General features: G+C 31.6%; 2 protein-coding genes across 2 annotated transcripts; both read left to right on the forward strand.

Moving 5' to 3' along the window:
- Window positions 1–1829: 1829 nt before the first annotated feature.
- On the forward strand, window positions 1830–7207 carry LOC134718587 (S-adenosylmethionine-dependent methyltransferase Rv2258c-like). The gene is made up of 5 exons (XM_063581211.1): window positions 1830–1878; window positions 2784–2967; window positions 4554–4747; window positions 5314–5427; window positions 6485–7207. The coding sequence occupies exons 1-5, from the start codon at window positions 1845–1847 to the stop codon at window positions 7036–7038; spliced, it is 1080 nt and encodes a 359-aa protein (XP_063437281.1). The 5' UTR covers window positions 1830–1844; the 3' UTR covers window positions 7039–7207.
- Window positions 7208–12610: 5403 nt separating this feature from the next.
- On the forward strand, window positions 12611–15909 carry LOC134718588 (antistasin-like). Its single transcript, XM_063581212.1, has 5 exons — window positions 12611–12673; window positions 13533–13548; window positions 14241–14336; window positions 14984–15076; window positions 15803–15909. The coding sequence occupies exons 1-4, from the start codon at window positions 12626–12628 to the stop codon at window positions 15070–15072; spliced, it is 249 nt and encodes an 82-aa protein (XP_063437282.1). The 5' UTR covers window positions 12611–12625; the 3' UTR covers window positions 15073–15076; window positions 15803–15909.
- The last annotated feature ends 4658 nt before the right edge of the window (window positions 15910–20567 follow it).

Below are 20567 nucleotides of genomic sequence, written 5' to 3' on the forward strand. Positions count from 1 at the left end.
AAGTCTACATGGGTATTGAACGATATTTTTTAATACACGAGCTAGCTAGAGTAAGAACTTTTAATGCGCCTTATTGGATTTTATTCAATATGGTATTGGTTTCATTGACATATGTGCACAGGCGTACAACCTCCAGGAATATTTTTTTTGTACACTTCGGTTGAAATAATAATTAATTTACATCGGATTCATATTACACGTCAATAAAACTTTTGTCGCATTTTTGAGAATTGGATTTTTCGAGGTAATTATCCCTTCATCTGTTCAGTTCCGTCGATGTTTAAAAAGACAATGCATGATATCTACGTTATGGCTCAAACTTAAAATGAATATTAAAAAAAAAACATCTTTTTACTCGATCGCTTCTGATTTTTCAAATACTCGTAGCTTTACTATGTACGTGTTGTCATTGTAAAAAACTTTGAATTTAAAATGCAACTGTAAAGACAATTGTGATAGAACATTCCGTATAATATTATGAATTTAAAAAAAAACATAGCTGAGAGATTGAAAGAGTTGAAAGAGTTCGAAAATACTTTGTCAACCTTGGCTTTGCAGCGGCTGACAGTTTTTTCTCGGGGTAACAATCTGCTCTTTCACTCTATCAGCTTTTTGTTATTTAAGAAAAAAATAAGCCATAGATTTGTTGGAAATTTACACATGGCCTGGGCCGTGATATTCGAATTTTATCCTGAGCGTCAGCACAAATCTATGGCTTCCATGAATTAGTTCGATTCTAATAGGACAAATAAGTTCATTCAAATACTGAAGCGAGGGTGGGTATACCGTGTGTGTAGCCCGTTCTTTTTTATTCCTTGTTTATAGATAAAGCTCAAATATTCGCATAAAGCATTAGCTTGCATTATTAAGTTCGTTAATTACACCTTGAAAAAATATTTTTAATTCTCAAATCCAACATTTGCGATTTTTTAATTTACATGTTTTCTCGTAAAATTAAAATTTGATATGCGAATAATGCAATAGAAAAGAAAACTAAATAACACTGGCCGTCTTCAGAATTCCATTATGGTAACAAAAAAGTAAATATTTTTCTGACATTGTCTAAATATTGTTTTTATTTTGCAACTTAAATTAATTTATTGATAGCTTTAAAAAATAGAAACATAAATATCAAGCATATTTGCATGAACCCCTGATTGTGGAGAAAGTGTTCCATGATGAAATTAACATTTCACAAAATAAAGCTGTGTTTCTATATTTAGGAAATAATTACAACTAACTGCAGTATATTAATTCTTTTTAGTATGCATCCGAATAAGAATAAAAAGTTCTTTTGTCTTTTGTTTTATTACAATTTTTAATACAATAAAAATCGGCAAAGCGTTTGCAAACAGTTTCAAATACATGTGGATTTACATGGGAGGTACATGTATATTGTAACATCCATTCTTATGTATATCTCTGAGTCTGCGCTAAGTACAATGTATATAGATATATCGAGAATTTTCACACATTGTTGTTTGCAAAGCGAAAGAAGCACATCATATTAGATTTATATACTTTTCCTCTGTACATACTGTATCTGTAATTTCATTTAACTTTTAAAATGATCTTCCCAGTTTCATTAAGACACTGCATATTTTAAATTTTGTTTAAATAAGTAATTCTTAGATTTTATATTATTCATGTTAATTAAATTGATAAAAATATTTCCCAAATATCTATCTAAAATATGGAAGGATGTTGGAAATGATCATTAAACAACACAATACTTCCATATATATATATACGGATGTTCTCAGTCATCCTTTAGTTGCCTCTTTATAAAGTTATCATCAACGACACAAATTTTGACCTTGTAGATATAACAGTTCTCCGTAAACATGCGTAGATGTCTTGAACCACAGAAGCTTGATGGTAAGCTAAACATTAAATTGTCTTTAAGGTGCTTTTATTTATTAACTTGTAATGGCTTTAACTAAAACGAAATTGCTTCTATAGTTTTTACATAAAATGGGAGTGAATCTAAGCAGTGACTCGATTAAACTATCTATTATCCGTTCACATTTCAGAGGCACGATGAGGGTAATTTGTATCGAAACAAATGTATTTACTGGCGATGTAGTTACATAAAATGTTAAGATAAGTATTGTAAACCTCACACTTGCGACTATTTTAATTCTTGGGTGAAGGGGCTCATGTGAGGACAAATTGCACCAAATTACACCGTGACATAAGTGACACAAGTGACTTATAGCACTGTAACATGAAGCTTTCAAAATGTTGACCTTTTTTAGTAGTTTTCGGTACCTGCGGCGGTTTTTAGTGTTTCTTTTTCAGAAATTGTTTTATAAATCGTACAGGCCACCGTAAGCTTCGAGTAGTTTAGTTGAGCTTGTTATTCAACGGGTGTAATTGATTTGGTTTTATAAAGTGTTTGTTACATTAGTTATGTTAAACATAATGTAGGCCTCCCTTAGTCAGCTGAAGCTTTCAATTTAGTGGTTGTCGTTGGTTTCGGTCTATAGTAATTGTTGTTGTCTTTTTTTTTTTGGGGGGGGGGGGGGTGTTTTTACCCAGAACAGGCCTTTCGTGTTGTCGTGTGAATTTTTTATTTTGTCGAAGTCTATTTATGTTCTCTTAGACTTTGCGGTATATCAGTATATGTTATACTACTTTTCAAAGAGCTTACGGAGACCTATAGTTGCATTTAAGTCTACGTCAATTCGTCTATGTCGACAGGTTGTTTCACGGACAATCATATCACATTATTATTTCGTTTGATGAATAAAGCACCAATTAAAGGAAACATTTTTTTTTAGTTACATCAGATGATGATAAAAATCCAGAAGTTTACGAAGAAAGATTCAATACCATAGTATATAATGGAGTTGTCGCTCTTGGTATAGGACTTGGACACAAAGTTGGTCTTTTTAAAACGCTTCTCGAGTTGTCAGAACCAGAGACCTCGCAATCAATAGCAGACCATGCAGGATTACAGGAGAGGTACAATATAGTATTAAGACATTTGTTGAGTAAGTGTTTAGCCACCCCTCCAAATACATGTACCTCAATATGAACAAAACATCAAGTATTCACTAATGTCATCATTTTTGCGATATTCAGCCATGCAAATGACCTGATTCTAAGTATACCGACATGTTTACCTTACAATGGGTATACTTGACGCATTTTCCTATTATTACTGCAAAACGGAACTAAGTATCAATTTTTAGTCTTATATATATATTTACAATAAAAATGAGATTAATGCCCTTTATATATGAGCTGGGTCGGATAGAAACCGACCTTATTCAAGTGCACGTAAACAAGTAAATGTACATGCACATATAATTTTGGAACAATCAATTACAAAAAGGATGATTTTTTATCTGTTTTTATAGGTCCGTATATCAACTTAATTTTAAAACATTTACAGACTTTGCATAAATTTGTTTTTTAATTTTCAATCCAAAATAATTATTCAGTCTGAGAACTTTTGATATTTATTTCCATAAGGTCGATTTCTATCCGAATCAGGTCATATGTTGATATATTTGGACATTCCATTAAAAATAATTTAAATTACTTCCTGTATTTATCAAAAACATTTTCTTAAATGTATTGTTTATAAAAGTACCAGCGTTTGCTTTAACATAAACCTTAAACATGTTAAAATTTCGGCGTTACTCAGGGTTTATTTCTTGGACAGCGATGTTCCAAACTGCTATCTTTGAAAACATACATATACATTGTAGTTGCTTTTGTCCAGCTACATATACATGTATATTTGAACAATACACCGAAATCTACATAATCCAATAGTTGTATACGTACAACTTACAACGTATTCAATACGTTGTAAGTTGTACGTATACATATTTACTTTTTAAAATGTGCCTGACATACATTGTATGTTTACCTGTTGTTAGTGCATCACTGAACAATTTTATTGTTTTACCATTTTCTAAAACTTACAGATCTACTTTATTTGCTATGCCAAATCATGGTTTTGTGTTAACGTTTTAGTAGTCGTTGCTTCTCCGTCAGCACTCAGAATTTCGTGTGAGTTCAAAGCGTGATCGGTTCTGAGTTCGTAAGGTAGAGGGCATGGTTTAGCACGTTTAAAATTCGACATAGCGTTGCAGTATAGTAACGAGCACAGTTCATATTCTTACCACATAAACATGTTCTTGTAAGTTGTTATCATTTACTTGTTATTTAGATTTGAGTGTTTTTTTGTTGTAATATATATTTCCGTCTTGACCGTTCTTTATGGTAGGCATTTTTGTCCCCCATTTTTAGCATATAATATAGTGTATTTTTTTGTGGTTTTCTCTTTGATTAGTTTTTTTTTTACTCTGCTGCATGTACAGCGCCTTCAATTTTCATTTTTTAAATACATTTGTAGGGCGCTTTATAAATTTTATTATTATAATGATTGTTATGATGTTCATGTAACATTTTCTGCCGTACAATAATCTATAAACAATAATACAATAAACTAGTATTGATCGTACTCAATTCAACAGACAAAACATTTTTTTTCTGTACTTTTTATATTATTGACATGTAATAACTGTATTTTATAGATATGTTAGAGAGTGGTTGTTTTCAATGGTTGCCGCCAAAATAGTTTTTATAACAGACGACAACAAATACTTCATACCAGCTGATTGTAAGACGAAAACATCTAAAAGCTTGTTTGCGACAATGATACCTGCTGCTGCTCCTCTAACCAAGGATGTGGAGAAATGTTTCAGGTCAAAAGACCAATCAGCAGCTGGTAAATTTTGTTTATAATTTTTTGGGCTCACCTGGTCAAAGGAATCAATTTCTGGCGAAGAGATCATATCCGATCCGTTAAATTTTTCGTAACACAACACTCACTTTGAGTGAAATATTAAGGAGCTAGTATGGAACTGATATGAACTCAGCCCTGGATTTTTTGTCATTATCATATTGTCAACCTTTATACTAAATTTTCCTTAATCACGATTTTCACAATCATTTCCTTGAAAATATCTCCCACTATCTTATGGTAGGAACATTACTTTGAGCTAAGCCTGTAACAAGGTCCAATTGATCTCCCCAATCAAACAGCATGTCATCCTTCCTGATCTTTATCCCGGTTGAACTATTTTAAATACTTAAACATTGTTTTTATTGCTAGTTTATTATTGTCTATACATCCTGAGTGTGCATGTCACATTTACATGTACCAAATGTCGCATGAAGCATCAATTATGAATATTTCAACATTTTTATGAAAACATAATATTTATAAAAAAAGATTCATTTAGTGTTTTTTTTTTATTTTTGATCTGGTAACTTTGTATGTTTTATTAATAGGGTATGACTTTTCAAAACTTGGTGAAGTATTCGAGTTTATGAATCAGGACAGAATGAGCTGTGACGGAAAATGGATAGAAGAAAATCTAGTTCCCTCTCAATACAAAACTAAAGGTAATTACAAAAACATTAATTGCAATGATAAAAATAAAAATTGACATATATCACATTGATTTTCCTGCATACACATTTTTTGTCTGTGTCAAATAGAAATCGACCTTTTCAGATACATGAACATAAAATGTAAGTATAAGACTTTTGGTAGATTTTGGAATATGTAATTGCGAAAAATGAGAATTGTGCTCTTTTTTTATAGGGTTTTTATATCGACTCAATTTCAAACAGCTTGCAAAGATTTTTACAACCCGAAATATGTTACTGTGTATTGATATTAATTTAGATAATGTCGATTTCTATTCGATTGGGCTCATATATTTATCTTAGTTTTTGTTGATTAAAACAATGTGCAAATTTACCCACTAAAATTCTAAAGTTATAAAAAGTGTACATGTAGCTAAAAGAGGGACGAAAGATACCAGATTGACAGTCAAACTCATAAATCGAAAATAAACTTTTTGACAACGCCATGGGAAAAAAAGAAAATAACAAATAGACAAACAAGTGTACACATGACACAACACAGCTATAAAACTAGAGAATAAGTAACACCAATCCCATCAAAAACTAGGAGTGATCACAGGTGCTCCGGAATGGGTAAGCAGATCCTACTCCACTTATGGCACCCTTCGTGTTGCTTTTTTTGTAACATGTCATAATTATGAAAGGCGTTATTGTCAAGGGCGAATAGTGCCATGTAATGGATAGGTTGCTTAATCTGTATTTGGAAAAATCAATGCTCTTCAACTTCGTTCTTTATCTGGCCTTTTTAACTTCTTTGATTCGAGCGTGATGGATGAGTCTTTTAAGGACAGTATGCACGTCTGGCGTACACAATTAATTTTAATCCTGGTATATATGATGAGTTTCCTCAGTTTGAGATCGAAATAAATGCGTTTATAGTTTAGCATGGCGTCTTTTTTTTAATGTATTTGACTCAGAGTCTTTAGTTGGCTACTAGATTTTAAAAAAATCTAACGATACACAACATACATCGTTCAATTCATGAATTGGTCCTAAAAGTCAATAAAGATTAATTTCTTGTTTGTTTCAGACAAAATCAGGACAATACTGGACATTGGTTGTGGGGTTGGTAGAATAACTGTAAACATGGCCAAGTATTTCCCCGATGCTAAACTTATCGGAATTGATGTAGATAAGTTTGCAATAGAGACTGCGCTTAAACTGAAGGAAGAGGAGAAAGTAACAAACGTTGAATTCTACCTAATGGGTGCGGAAGATTTAAAACCAGAATGGACAGGAATGTTTGATTGGGTGACAATTCTTACAGTTCTGCATGATCTCCCAAATCCAGATCCATGTCTTCAGCAAGCTTTACGTGTAATGAAAGACGATGGCGTAATGACAATTCTAGACCCACTGTGTCATTCGGATCCGAAACTAAACGTTGGAAGTAAACTGTTTGCATCGTCACTAACAATAAGCTGTTATGTTTGCCTCCCTAGTAGTTTGTCAGAACCGCCAGCAGTGGGAAATGGAATTGGCTGGGGATTCGAAAACAGGGCAAAATACTTGAAACAAAATGGACTGACTGTACACGGAGACGATTCTGTTGCTGTCATCCATTGTTCAAAAGCCGGGATATAGCTAGGACAGTTTCTCTTCAGTCAGTAAACTGATCAATTCATTATTTTTAAATTGATGAAATTAAACCTGTATTCATGAACCATTGATCTGTTTTGAAATAGTGTTACCTTATATCATATTCATATATACACCCTGAAAAAAAGTATTTCAACTCTTCCATTAACAAAAATGTAAATTTTGATGACATGATTGTAGAATGTGTATAATTTGTTTTTTTTTTCAGTTGTATATAATAATATATAATTGTGATATAATTGCTTGAGATAACTAACAGCTGGAGACATAACACATATGATGTAAACAAATACAGATCACTTTATGGACTTCAACAATAACAAAAAAACACATATACCGTATAAGCAGCAATAAAAGGCTTGGCTTGAAAAAGAAAACAAATAACACGATATATGCTTAAAACATTAAACGAAACGCATATTTAGATTTGGGAACTTATGTGGGTTCTAAAAACATCCGTAATAAATCATCCACTAGGTTTTCTTTTTTGTATTAGCTTTTGAGATCGTAGTTAGATATAGGAAGATGTGGTGTGAGTGCCAATGAGACAACTCTCCATCCAAATAACAATTTAAAAATTAAACCATTATAGGTTAAAGTACGGCCTTCAACACGGAGCCTTGGCTCACACCGAACAACAAGCTATAAAGGGCCCCAAAATTACTAGTGTAAAACCATTCAAACGGGAAAACCAACGGTCTAATCTGTAGTATACGTATATGTAAAATAAGTTTCACACTCTTACTGAATTTGCCTCATACATATGTTATGAAACTCATACACAATGCTGAGAACTACAACACGTAAACAGAGTTCTGATTTGTTCTAGTTACCATTAACAGTTCTAGAGTTATGCCCCTTTGTTAATAAAAAAAAAATACAAAGCTTGAGCGGACGCATTCGTGTCCTTTTTTATTTAACTTTACTACTTTACTTCTGTCTGCGTTCACCATTTTGGTGATTCTTGAAACGAGGAAACTCACTTGATTTCATTTAGGACAGGTATTTGAGACCAGTGTATAAAGTGTAACTCAAATGATATGAGCTAATCTAATCTTTAATCTATCTGGATGACTTGAAATCCTATCTGTTTTTGATTTTGTCTTTTTTTTTTTAATATTGTTTTGTTGCGGCGTCTTCTGTTTATTTGTAATATTCAAACTTATTTCTTTTATAATTGTTTGAAATAGATATTTCACTTGTTAATATTTTTGTTTAAAACCTATGAACCATTGGTTTCATGGTTATTGTTGCAATGTTAGTCCATACTCAAAAGAATTCGCTCAAAATCGATTGCGGGTTTCATCAGGTAATGTACATTTCTACGGAATCGTATTAGCGCCAAATATTTTTTTATTTTTTATTTTTCTTCCTATGTTTTGCCTTATAACGCAAACCTTTGCGATATACCGCAAACCTTTTGCGTTTAACGCAAACATTTGCGAAATAACGCAAACATTTGCGAAATAACGCAAACATTTGCGAAATAACGCAAACATTTGCGAAATAACGCAAATATCTTGATTTCAATTATTCATTAAGTTGTGTATCTTATGTCCGTCTGTCATTCATTTCGGATGTGATTTACTAGTAGATAAAAAAGAAACACAAGGCCAAATCATTCTAATGAATATGCCTAGGAATAAGGGAATACTTGAAGTGCAATTACATTAGTAAAGACTGATTTGTGAATCAGAAAAGTAAATGATTTAATAAGAAAATAGATATAGTAAGTATATAGTCATATTTAAATTGAATGGTCAAATACTGTCGTACAATTGTGAAACCTCCAAGTCAAATAGACAAAATGATCTTTCTGCTTAAACATTAAATATTAATAAGAAAACATTGTTTTTAATTCTCAGAATATGATCAAGATTTTTTGATAGAAAGTCATTGGATTTTCATTTCAATGTAATGAAGGATTTTAATGATGCTTGGGTAGCAATTTCAATGGAGAGAACATTGTTGTAATAATAAAACATCTTCATTTATTGCCAAAGGGTAGCTTGTTTGAATCTAAGCTACTTTACACAGTTCTCAAACGAGAGCTTACTTTGGAAATATTCAATAATAGCTATATAAGCATGGTTGAATTTTTTTCTTTGGTATAACCTAAATTTTCTCAATTTTCTGTGTAATAAATATGCTAGTAGTAATATTGATATTGTTTTTAGGGGCATTTATAGTTTTTTGTTTAGTGCGAGCCAATGCTCTGTGTTGAAGACCGTACTTAGGCCTATGATAGGTTACTTTTACGAATAGTGACTTAGATTGAGAGTTTTCTTATTGGTACTCATACCACAACTTCTTATATTATTTTGCTCATTATTAGTCATTGATATGATCTAATTATTCAGGCATTTTACTTTGCAATGACTACAAAGGTGATACATTTTAATATATACAGCCTCCTCTATCAATAAGTACTGTTTCCTTTGAATCTTAAATAAGAAATAAGATAAAACAAATGTTTGCGATATTACGCATTGCCCAAATGCTTGCGTTAAACCGGCGCAAAGATTTGCGTTGTTTCGCAAAGGTTTGCGTTATATCGCATAGGTTTGCATTACAAAGCAAATATAGGAAGAAAAATTAAAAGAAATATTGTGTGGCGCTAATACGCTTCCGTAAATTTCATTGAGTTGTATATTTCTCCGCCAGATACAAGGCATTTTAAACGGGGTGTTTTTTTCCAATATTTAAAACAAATAGATAACAATCAAACAATAAAACATTAATTGAAAATGTATTATTTGACTCCAGCGGTATATATTAGCAAATGAAACACATGGTAGCGTGTGCAGCATTTAATTCTTATAGAATAAAATATGTTGTTGACCACGCAAGCACAGAAGCTGTTGTTTTGTTCTATATATACATATTAGCTTGAGGCTTCTGGAGTTTTTAATATTTCATGTAATTAAAAGATGATAACAAATACAAGTATTCCCTACAGATAACATGTAACAGATGTAAAGAACACATGTTTTATATAATCCATAAAAGTGAACAGTTGACACAGATATAAGATAGGTTAAATAAACTCATCATAGATACCAGGACTAAATTTAGTATGTACGCCAGACGCGCGTTTTGTCTACAAAAGACTCATCAGTGACGCTCGAATCCAAAAAAGTTAAAAAGTACAAATAAACTACGAAGTTGAAGAGCATTGAGGTAAAAAAATTCTAAAAGTTTTAACAAATACGGCTTAGGTAATCTATGCCTGAGGTAGAAAAGCCTTAGTATTTCAGAAAATTCTAAAATTTGTAAACAGTAAATTTATAAATATAACCATATCAATGACAATTCATGTCAGCACAAAAAGTGCTGACTACTGGGTAAAAATATATTTATTCAGGAACAATTATACAACAATTAAGAAACACATAGTCATCTATTTTTGCTTTTTATCAGACCTGATATTTTATCGATTAAAATAAGTTATTATTCAAACTAGATTTAAAACATTTTACGTAGTTCAACTAGAAGAGAGCTTATTAAAACGGGTACATAATTATTTCATTATTTCTTAAATGTAATTCATACGATAAATGTTGTACAATGTCTTCCGTTTTTGAAAAAAAAATTAAACTGATTTTGTCATGTTTTTTTTCTTTAAACCGATTTCCAACTGCAATTTGGAAATATTAAACGAGATTCGAAAACTAGAAAAACATCTCGTGATAAGTATATTCATCATGCTGTTGAACACAAAATACTTGTTGCTCTTTATAGACAATAACAATCAAAACCAAAAAGACTAAAAAAAAAAACAAAGGTCATGTACATCAGCAGTTATAAATAATAAATAAAAAACAACAAGTACTCCAGTAAAAACAACCGTGCATTTTGAAGAAACCACTTTGAAGTCTTGAACTACTGGGTAATGTCTCGCGTTTGCAGGTTTGCGTTCATGCATTCAAATATTTTCATTACATCTTTGTTCTGTAGCAGTGTATATGTTTTAATCACCGTACATGTAACTACATGAGGAATATGATCCACTTACCCTTCTAAGACTCCTGAGATCACCTTAAGTTTTTGTTAGGGGTTATTACTTAGTACTTCTAGACTTTGTTTTCTATACTGTTCTTTGTCTTATGCTCATTTTCTTTTTTGTTGCACTATGGCATTGCTAGTAAAATTATATTTCACCTCTCTTGTATAATAGACTTAGTGGATGGGCTGCGTATAAAGGATATGACGATATAATTTTTTTCACACTTACCTGAATATTTCTGAATATCCATGATATACCTATCTCATTTAATTAAACAATTGATAAAAAAGAACACAGCTGTATATGTATTTTATATGCTACTAATAAAAACCAAGCTGTATATATATTTTATGTATGCTAGTAATAAAAACCAACTTGTAAAATGTATTTTATATAAAATCGGTGGCGGATCCAGAACTTTCTTAAAAGGGGAAAGGTGTGGGGGGGGGGGGGGGGGGGGGCGCTGATTGAATTGAAAGGGGGAGCGCTCCAGTCATTCTTCAGTGATTCCCGATATAATCAACCATATTTTTCTCACGAAAAAGGGGGAGGGGATTCCCAGGGTTCCCCTGGATCCACCTAGGCCTAGTTATAAAAAAACAGTACTGGTATTATACAATATGTCTTAAACAAAACATGATACAATGATTTCTGGAATTATTTTATAAAATAGCGGAAACCCATAAAACCTGGTTTATTCCACCATTTAAAGAACATGCATTTACCAACTCAGTTATATGATAGTTGTTATCCATTCGTTTGATGTGTTTCTGCTTTTGTTTTGCCATTTGATAAGGGACCTTCTGTTCTGAATTTCATCGGAGTTTTGAAGGATTTGATGTTTAAAGAATCGAGTTTATGTACCGACACAGCAAGCCAATATATGAATAGAAGTTCACTTATGAATTTAATATAACAGTGAAACCTATTTAAACTTCTTCGGGACTTAATATTTTGTTTGATTTGGACCGATGTTGAGTGCTATCAGGTTCACAACGCATACAGTTGGTATGAAATTGCGTAGGAACAGGTTTGGCGTATACAGTTTACGGTTTAGGCAGGATTCGGTTAGTCAGGTTTCACTGTATAAAGGATGTCTCTTTACCTAAAAGTTAGAGTACAGTTGGTTAAAAGTAAAACGTATTTAATCAGTATTTAAACAACACATTCAACTTTTTTTTTACTTTGAAGTCTCATATGTGATTATAAAATGATACAATCATTCATTTTGACAATTAAACCAGTACATTTTTTAGTCCACATGTCCGGCTGGTCAGTTCTCAAAAAAGCTTATAATCGACCCCTGGTTAAAGTTATTGTTTTCGGTATTTCTTTCTTTATATGGTAGTATCGGTCAATCGGTTACAATGTACTGGTAACTTTTGGACATATGGAGAGTTCACATCGGCTACAATATAATTCTAAAAATAATAATGAGAATTGTAACAATTGCAATCATAACTATGCTTTAGGCGAGAATTTATCATATTTTAATTAAGTGACATCTGCATCATTTCAAAGTATATAAAATGTGTTTTGAGAATACTCAATACATAGAACTGAACAATGTTACGATATATTCTTCTCCTCGCTGTAGCTGTTATTGCTATTCAGGTAATAAGAAATTGTCATATTATTAGTAATTTTCATTATTATTTTTTTTATAATACTAGTATTATTATTATCAATATTATCAAAATAATCATTAATATTATTGTAAATATTAATATTAATATTATTAAATCAAATATTATTCTTAATATTAATTATTAATATTATTGTATAGCAATATAATATATCCCACAGAACGTAACCAAAAGTTAGCGTGCAATAATTCTAACATTGCACTAAGGCAATAAATCTTCAAAATCCATGACGTCATCAACGTTTAAATCTTAGTTTAAACCAATTTTTACTTTCAAATAATATATTGCTTTACAATAAAAGGGTTATTATAATTATATATATATTAATAATGATATTGAATTCAACAATATTCATATTATTATTAATATTATTACTTATATTATCATGATTATAATTAATATTGTTATAAATATTATTCTAATATTATTATTAATATTATTAATATTGTTATTACTATTTTTTTATAATAACTTTTACTAACCCTTTTCTTCGTTCTGATGAAAGTAAATAATGCCGGTATTTCTGTTATAAAAAAAGAAATATGTAAAATAATGTATTATCGTTTATTAAGTATTTCAAGCAACGATAACAGTTGCATTCCTTTTTTTGTTGTTTTTGTCATCTCAAGGACAATTTCGAAATTGTCTATTGAAATTTTGTGCTTTGGTTTCTCAACTAATGCGAATCGTATTCATATCAATATTGATATAGGTTAGTATATATACCATCTTTTAAAGGAAAATTGGCACAACAATCTTATTATGTCTGAAAAAGATAATATACTCACTGAGGAATCTTATTTACTTATTTGTGTTTTCCTTTTTAGGCTCGATCACCACCAAGTAAGTAAATGTGTGCGTTAAAAAAAAACCTATTATTTAAAATTATGGAACATATTCTTCTACTAGTTACTGACTTTTTCACTGTTTGGCATCAAATTTAAATATACAATTTTCTTCTAATCTTGAAGCTTATCATAAATGTACGTACTATGCCTTGTTTCTCTAGATATGTCTTTATTTAGGACATGACACAGTCATTTTATATCAGAATATCAACTAATCGATGCCTCAAATGGATATTAGAGTTAAGAGTATTTAATCTGATACCAAGACCTTGAAATATTTAAAATTTTGTTAAGAGTCTATCTATACAAAGAGAAAATATGTAATAAGATATGCGATATAAAGATAAAACCGAAAAAGACCGACCACAACAATTGACCAACTGAGTCAGAAAGAGATAGCTTGAAACTTGATACTTCAATAGCTTGTAAATTTAATCGAGTGCACCTGTATTAGTGTATAATCCTAGGTACAAAAACTTAAAATTACTGCAGTCTAAAGTTTAATTCTTAAAAAACAAAAATGTCCATGTATTTTATGTTTTGTATATCATTGTTTGCCAATTCGTCGATTTTGAGGGTTTTAATGCATCATGTGCAATGTCATTGTCTATTTTTCATTGACTTATGACTTTAAATAATGCTTTGTTATCTTCCTCCTGTCTCCCATGCATTATTGTTTTGTTTTAGACCCGTGCTTTAATAAACCGCTATGCATGATGTATTGTAAATATGGTAACCACGTCGACCAAGATGGCTGTGCTATTTGTAAATGTAAACAACCTCGTAAGTACACACTAAACATACAATAGTAATTAATTGTTGATCCAATTTGATTAGAATATACATCTTCAATTCACGCTCGTCTTAGAAGGATCTGACAACACTTCATTCTACTTTCTGTTTTAAAGAGCTTTCGGGGTACTCTAAGTTTGTTGTTAAAATACTAGAAGGCTAAATGGGGTTCGTGTTGTTTATTCATGTTATTCTTTGGTTTTCTATGTTGTGTCATGTGTACTATTGTTTGTCTGTTTGTCTTTTTCATTTTTAGCCATGGCATTGTCAGTTTGTTTTGGATTTATGAGTTTGACTGTCCCTTTGGTATCGTTTATCCCTTTTTCATTGGCTTACATGTATCTTATAATAAAAAGAAAGTAGAAAGGAGTATAATAATGGAAGTTGTTACTTACCATTGCAAATTGGGGAGCATCATACAAATGTCGATATATATTACAGCAATAAACATACTGATTCAATAATATATAGCTAAGTTCTAGTGTTCCAATGGACTGCTGTCTCGAATATATTAACCCAAATTGCTTTCCATTTCTTTGTTTCAAGAAAATGTGTTCATTAAAAGACCGTAGCATAAAATAACTCAAATGTAAATCATGAACTAGCGACTAACTCTGAAGTTCTGTTTAATATTGTAGCTCACTGTGAGCCTGTAAAGTGTAGAATGAACTGTGATGGTGGATTCAAAGTTGGCGCTGACGGATGCCAGATTTGCAAATGCAACTAACCACGTAAGCCCATACAATATCTCATGTCTTTTAAAAGACAACAACAGATATTGCTTCCTTTTAAAGCACCTGGTTTCATCATACATTTAGTGTTTGTCTTGGCTATTCAAAAGTTGGTTTTTGGTTAAAAACTGATTTAATTGTATTTCTTGTTGAAGTAAAAATATAACAACGAAAAACGTAAATAATTGTTATTGATACTTTTTGTATAAAATGTTTAATCAAAAATTACACACATTACTTCAGGTATAGATAAGACGTAACAGTTCTGCTGTTTATACTAGGTGGTATCTCAGACTCTAGTTGTAACATAACTACCGAATGTATCATAACATTAGCATTCAGTGGTACACTACTATATATTTTTCCAATTAACATATGAAAGATTTCAAAATAATTGAAAAAAATATGTACATGCAAATTCTATCAGAACACCATATAGGCGATGTGTATCATTTCGAAGCCAATTACGGGTCAAAAAGTTCAATCATAAAAATACTAAGGAATATTCAAAACGGAGAGTCCCAAAGCAAACGGAAAAATTAAATGATTAAACACATCTAACGAAAGAACAACAACTGTCATATTCCTGACTTGGTACAAGCATTTTCAGCGTTCCATATATATGTTAATACATAAAAGCGCATCCAACCCACAAACTGTATATAGTGTTGAATTCATATATATTTTAGTATGACATATTTTTCAAATTTCGTTTTTACATTTCAGCTCGATTTGGGTAGGCATCCAAAAGATGATGGGCAAACTGCATGTGTTCAGAAACTTACAGAGATATATTTAAACGGATATTTATATAATAAAATTATTGAAGTTTATTTCTTTTTTCTTACTTTTTCTTCTTTCCAAGTCATCGGGTAACAGAAATTACTTGTCTTTGATTCCGACATAATATATGCAATACAGTCGGCCAAATTTCACTTCGAATATATTTGATTAAAATCAGGGGAAATCGGAAATAGTTCATGATGACTCAAGGATACCAAATAACCTTTAAGTAGATATATTGTATTTTACAAAAAAGTATACCAGCTGTACCTCCCATTCGTCTACACAAGACTCATCAATGACGCTCAGATCAAAATAATAATAAAGACAAAGACAATTGAAAGAGGTTAAACGTTGAAGAGCATTGAGGACTCAAAATTTCATAACGTTATTCCAAATACATGTACGTCTAAGGTAATCTATGCCTGTGATAAGAAAATCTTTAGTTTTTAAAAAAATATTGAAAACCGGGAATTATATAAAAAAAAAAAGAGTTGTTTACAGTTCCGTTATATCGGCAACATTGAAATTTCATTCAAAAGAGACAAAATAAGTTAATCTGACCCATTAAGTACCAAGAAGTCAAAACTACGTCAACAAAGTAACGCGTGATACCAGAGGGACAGTCAAACTTATTCCTAACAAATATGCAACACAACTAAAAATAATATTTATCAAAGACAACAGCAAACAATGTGTAGATATTTAATTCAACAATGATGTCAACAAAAGACCTTTTTTTGTTGATTAGCACATACCATTTATAAAATTGAGAATCGAAATGGGGAATGTGTCAAAGAGACAACAACCCGACCAAACAAAGAAAACAACAACAGAAGGTCACCAACAGGTCTTCAATGTAGCAAGAAATTCCCGCACCCGGAAGCGTCCTTCAGTTGGGCCCTAAACAAATATATACTAGTTCAGTGATAATGAACGCAATACTAATTTCCAATATGTATTTTGAAAATATATAGTATGTACATTCTCAGTAATATTAAAATTAAGCAAATTTAAATACATATGTTAACAAAACACAAGCATGGATTGTTACATAGAACATCGATCAACTAATAATCACTTAAAATATTCGACAATTTCAAGTGAAAGCCTCGAGGGTAAAATAATAATTCAAAAATGTTCAAAGAGACAACAACCCAAACAAAAAGCCGAAAATATCCAAAAGATTACTAATGTGTCTTTAATAATATGAGAAAATCGTGTACACAGAAACGATCGTACGCTGCCCTCTAAACAAAAATGTGAACCAGTTCAACGAAAATGAAAGTACCACTAAACTCCAAAACATAAACATGAACAAATTTAAAAAAAACCAAAAAAAAAACATAAGACTCACAAAGGTCAGGAAATCCTGGCACTTTACACTTCACAGAAATGCGACAGGATTTATACATATTAACAGATGTGGTATGATAGCCAATGAGACAACTCTCTTTTCAAGGTATAATTTGTAAAAGTAAACTATAATAGTTCAAAGTACGGTTTTTGTTTTGTTAGATATCAACCCCTACCCTTACAGTACACATCTTACCAATGTAGATAAAACAAAAATACATCAATACGCACATTTTAAAAATACAATGTCCAATGTTAAATTAGTGAACAGATAAACAGAAATGACAATGATAAACATAAGTTAACAAAGGAATACTGACAGTTACTGGCATGCCAGCTCCAGGCCTCAATTAACATATATATTCATTATATATTATATATATTTCATTGAAAGCACAATCATTCTAGCTAATTATTTATTAATTCAGAGCTCTCCCAACATTAGATATCACCTTTTCTGAACGTTCCTGTACACGTATACATTCCGTACAATTATATAGGGTAAACTATATACTATAATTAACTATTAAAAAAGAACATAACTCGTTACATGTCAACAATCGTTTAAAGAATAAATAATGTAATACAGATGCAAATTTCCTAATGCGGGGTTCACACATTGCCGATTATTGCTCCCGTTTGAGATCAGACAGTAATACGATATGAAAAGTGAAAAAGTCGGATTGGTATCCTCAATTATCTGGAATGTCCTATCATTGTCTGAACGCATTCGTTTTAGTTCGTAACAGATTACTACGGATCGGGAAGGGTCCGAATAGTTCGGCAAATAATCCCGACAGTTAGGTGCGTCCCGTAACATTCGGGGCAACTCAGCCGATTTTGTCTAATCGGATTACAATCGTGGCTATGTCGTGACAGATTCTGCTGTATCGGATTGAATTCCGAACAATGTCTTGTGTATTCTGGACGGTGTCCTGTGGAACGGGAATGATCCGGAGTAATTTTTCATAGCTGTTTTTCTGCCGATTGAGTACAGATTGCATCCAGATCTTGTCGATTGCGAACCGTTTTTTGCCGAAACCGTTCCGAAACAGTCCCGTTATTAATACGAAATTCGTCAACGATACCCACGTCAGAGTCCCGACAACTACAGAATACAATACGACTGAGACCAGACAAAGCCGTTTGCAATGCGATAGAGCGGACCGTGATAGGATTACGTTCCGACAGTACCTGATCATCCCGAATATGCCGACAGTTTTCGAACAAATAACTTCCGTCAGCGTCGGTTCACTGTCTGGTTACTGTCTGATCTCAGTCGGATTACATCGGTAGAGTCGGGACGCAGTCGTGACAGACTCGGTCGAATTTTACCTGGCGAAAAATACAAATCGGATTAAAAGCGGATTCAGAACGGGATTATCGGGACTTATTCGCTTAGAAACGGTTGAATATCGGTGCTTCCTGAACACTATCTGATTGTTGTCGTGATCAAATTATTTTTTTTACAAATTTTAATTTAAGTTTGAATTTCCATCCACGATTCACAGGATCTTGATCAGACTTTTAATAAATTTTAATCGGGAATGGTCCTGTCAAGAACGGTAGTAAAAACCGTGAATGTGTGACCCCAGCTTAATGCCAAAAAGTTACCACCATTAATGACCTGAAAACAATATCGTAACTATTTCCCTTCCGAATAAGTCTTGTGTAACTATACGAAATAGTAACATATAATAATACTTCAAATTTCAACAATTGGACCCGGAGTTCCAAAGTTTATATGATCGGAATTTGTGTATATATATGTTCCGGACCATATGAGTATCTGGACCATACGCGTATGGTCATGACCATATGGGTATATACTCATATGGTCCGACCATACGCGTATGGTCGGGGTTATCAACACGTATACTTTTAAACTCTTCATTAGGTGTGACTCTACTGGATGTTACGTCACTAAAATGTCATTTTTTCATATATTAAAAAAAAATTATAAAAAAAAATTTTACACTGTTAATATTACTTACTATTTGTAAGTACAATTATAAGAAGATGTCAAAACATATTGTAAAAGGAATGTTATTGTTTAAAGTAGGTGATATCATCGGCAATGTTCATTATATTTTTTAAAGATCAAGATATTTTTTAAGACATTTTTTTATAAGTAAAATATTAAAATTGTATGTTTCTTTATTTTTTTCTATTCTTTATTTCTATACTTCTATTTTAATCTTAATTATAAGACCGGTAAAATATCACGTAAGTGCCATGCAATAGCTACTGCCTTTATTTAATTTGATCTGTGATATTCATTTTACGATATTGGAGATCTAAAGTTTCTTAAAAACACCGTAGACACATCGGAATTGTCCGAGTCGATATCAGTGCACGCAGCCAAAACAAGCAATCGCAGAAAAGCTACATGTATGATACCGTTTGAATGTCATTCTAAATATACAAAAGCATACACGAATACAATTAGCGATAAAAACTAAGATCAAGTGGCTGTGGCATCAATATTTAATGTTTATGTAGCTTTTGAAATGTAAAATTAATACGTATTATTTCTATTGTATGTTTAAAAAATACCTATATGGTCCAAATACTCATATGGGCCGGCCCGTTAATATCCAAACGAGTATAATACTCATATGGTCCGACCATACGCGTACGGTCGGACCATATGAGTATACGCATATGGTCATGACCATACGCGTATGGTCCAAATACTCATATGGTCCGGAACATATACATAACATGTGACGTACAAGGTCTTTCCCTTTTTCAAACTGATTTGTTTTAAAGAATTTCCGAAAATCGATTTCCAAAAGCAGTTATAAATTTTGAACAGGGACACTATTCGAAAATTAGAAATCATATTGATGTATAAATGTCAACTTAAATGATTTTACAAAATGTATTAAAGACGAAAAGTACAGTTGTTCTCAATTTTATTAATACGTTGATTTCAGATTTGAATGATTCACTTTGTATATTTATTTTGAAATAAAAGCGCTGACCTACGCTCATATTGTAAGCCATTTCACTATAATATCAAATCTTTTGACACATATATGTTCCATTATTTAAATAAAACATGTATAAAAATGTAGGAGATACCTATGGTTTGATTAATATTCAGTCCACTTTCCACTACAGACCAAATGATGTAGAAGCTATATATGTTGAAAGTAACCGTACGGACTTTTAAGAATGAGCGATGACACACATTTCTAAGCAAGTTTTTATTATCCCCGACAATGTAGAAAAACAAAAGCAAACAAGAAAAAAAACCTGATTTATGTACAAAACAATAAACGATAAAATATATTACTTTATCTTCTTTATGTACAGTAATAAATGATAATCACTGAAGTTCAGAATC

This window comes from Mytilus trossulus, chromosome 5 (genome assembly GCF_036588685.1).
Source record: "Mytilus trossulus isolate FHL-02 chromosome 5, PNRI_Mtr1.1.1.hap1, whole genome shotgun sequence".
Classification (NCBI taxonomy): domain Eukaryota; kingdom Metazoa; phylum Mollusca; class Bivalvia; order Mytilida; family Mytilidae; genus Mytilus; species Mytilus trossulus.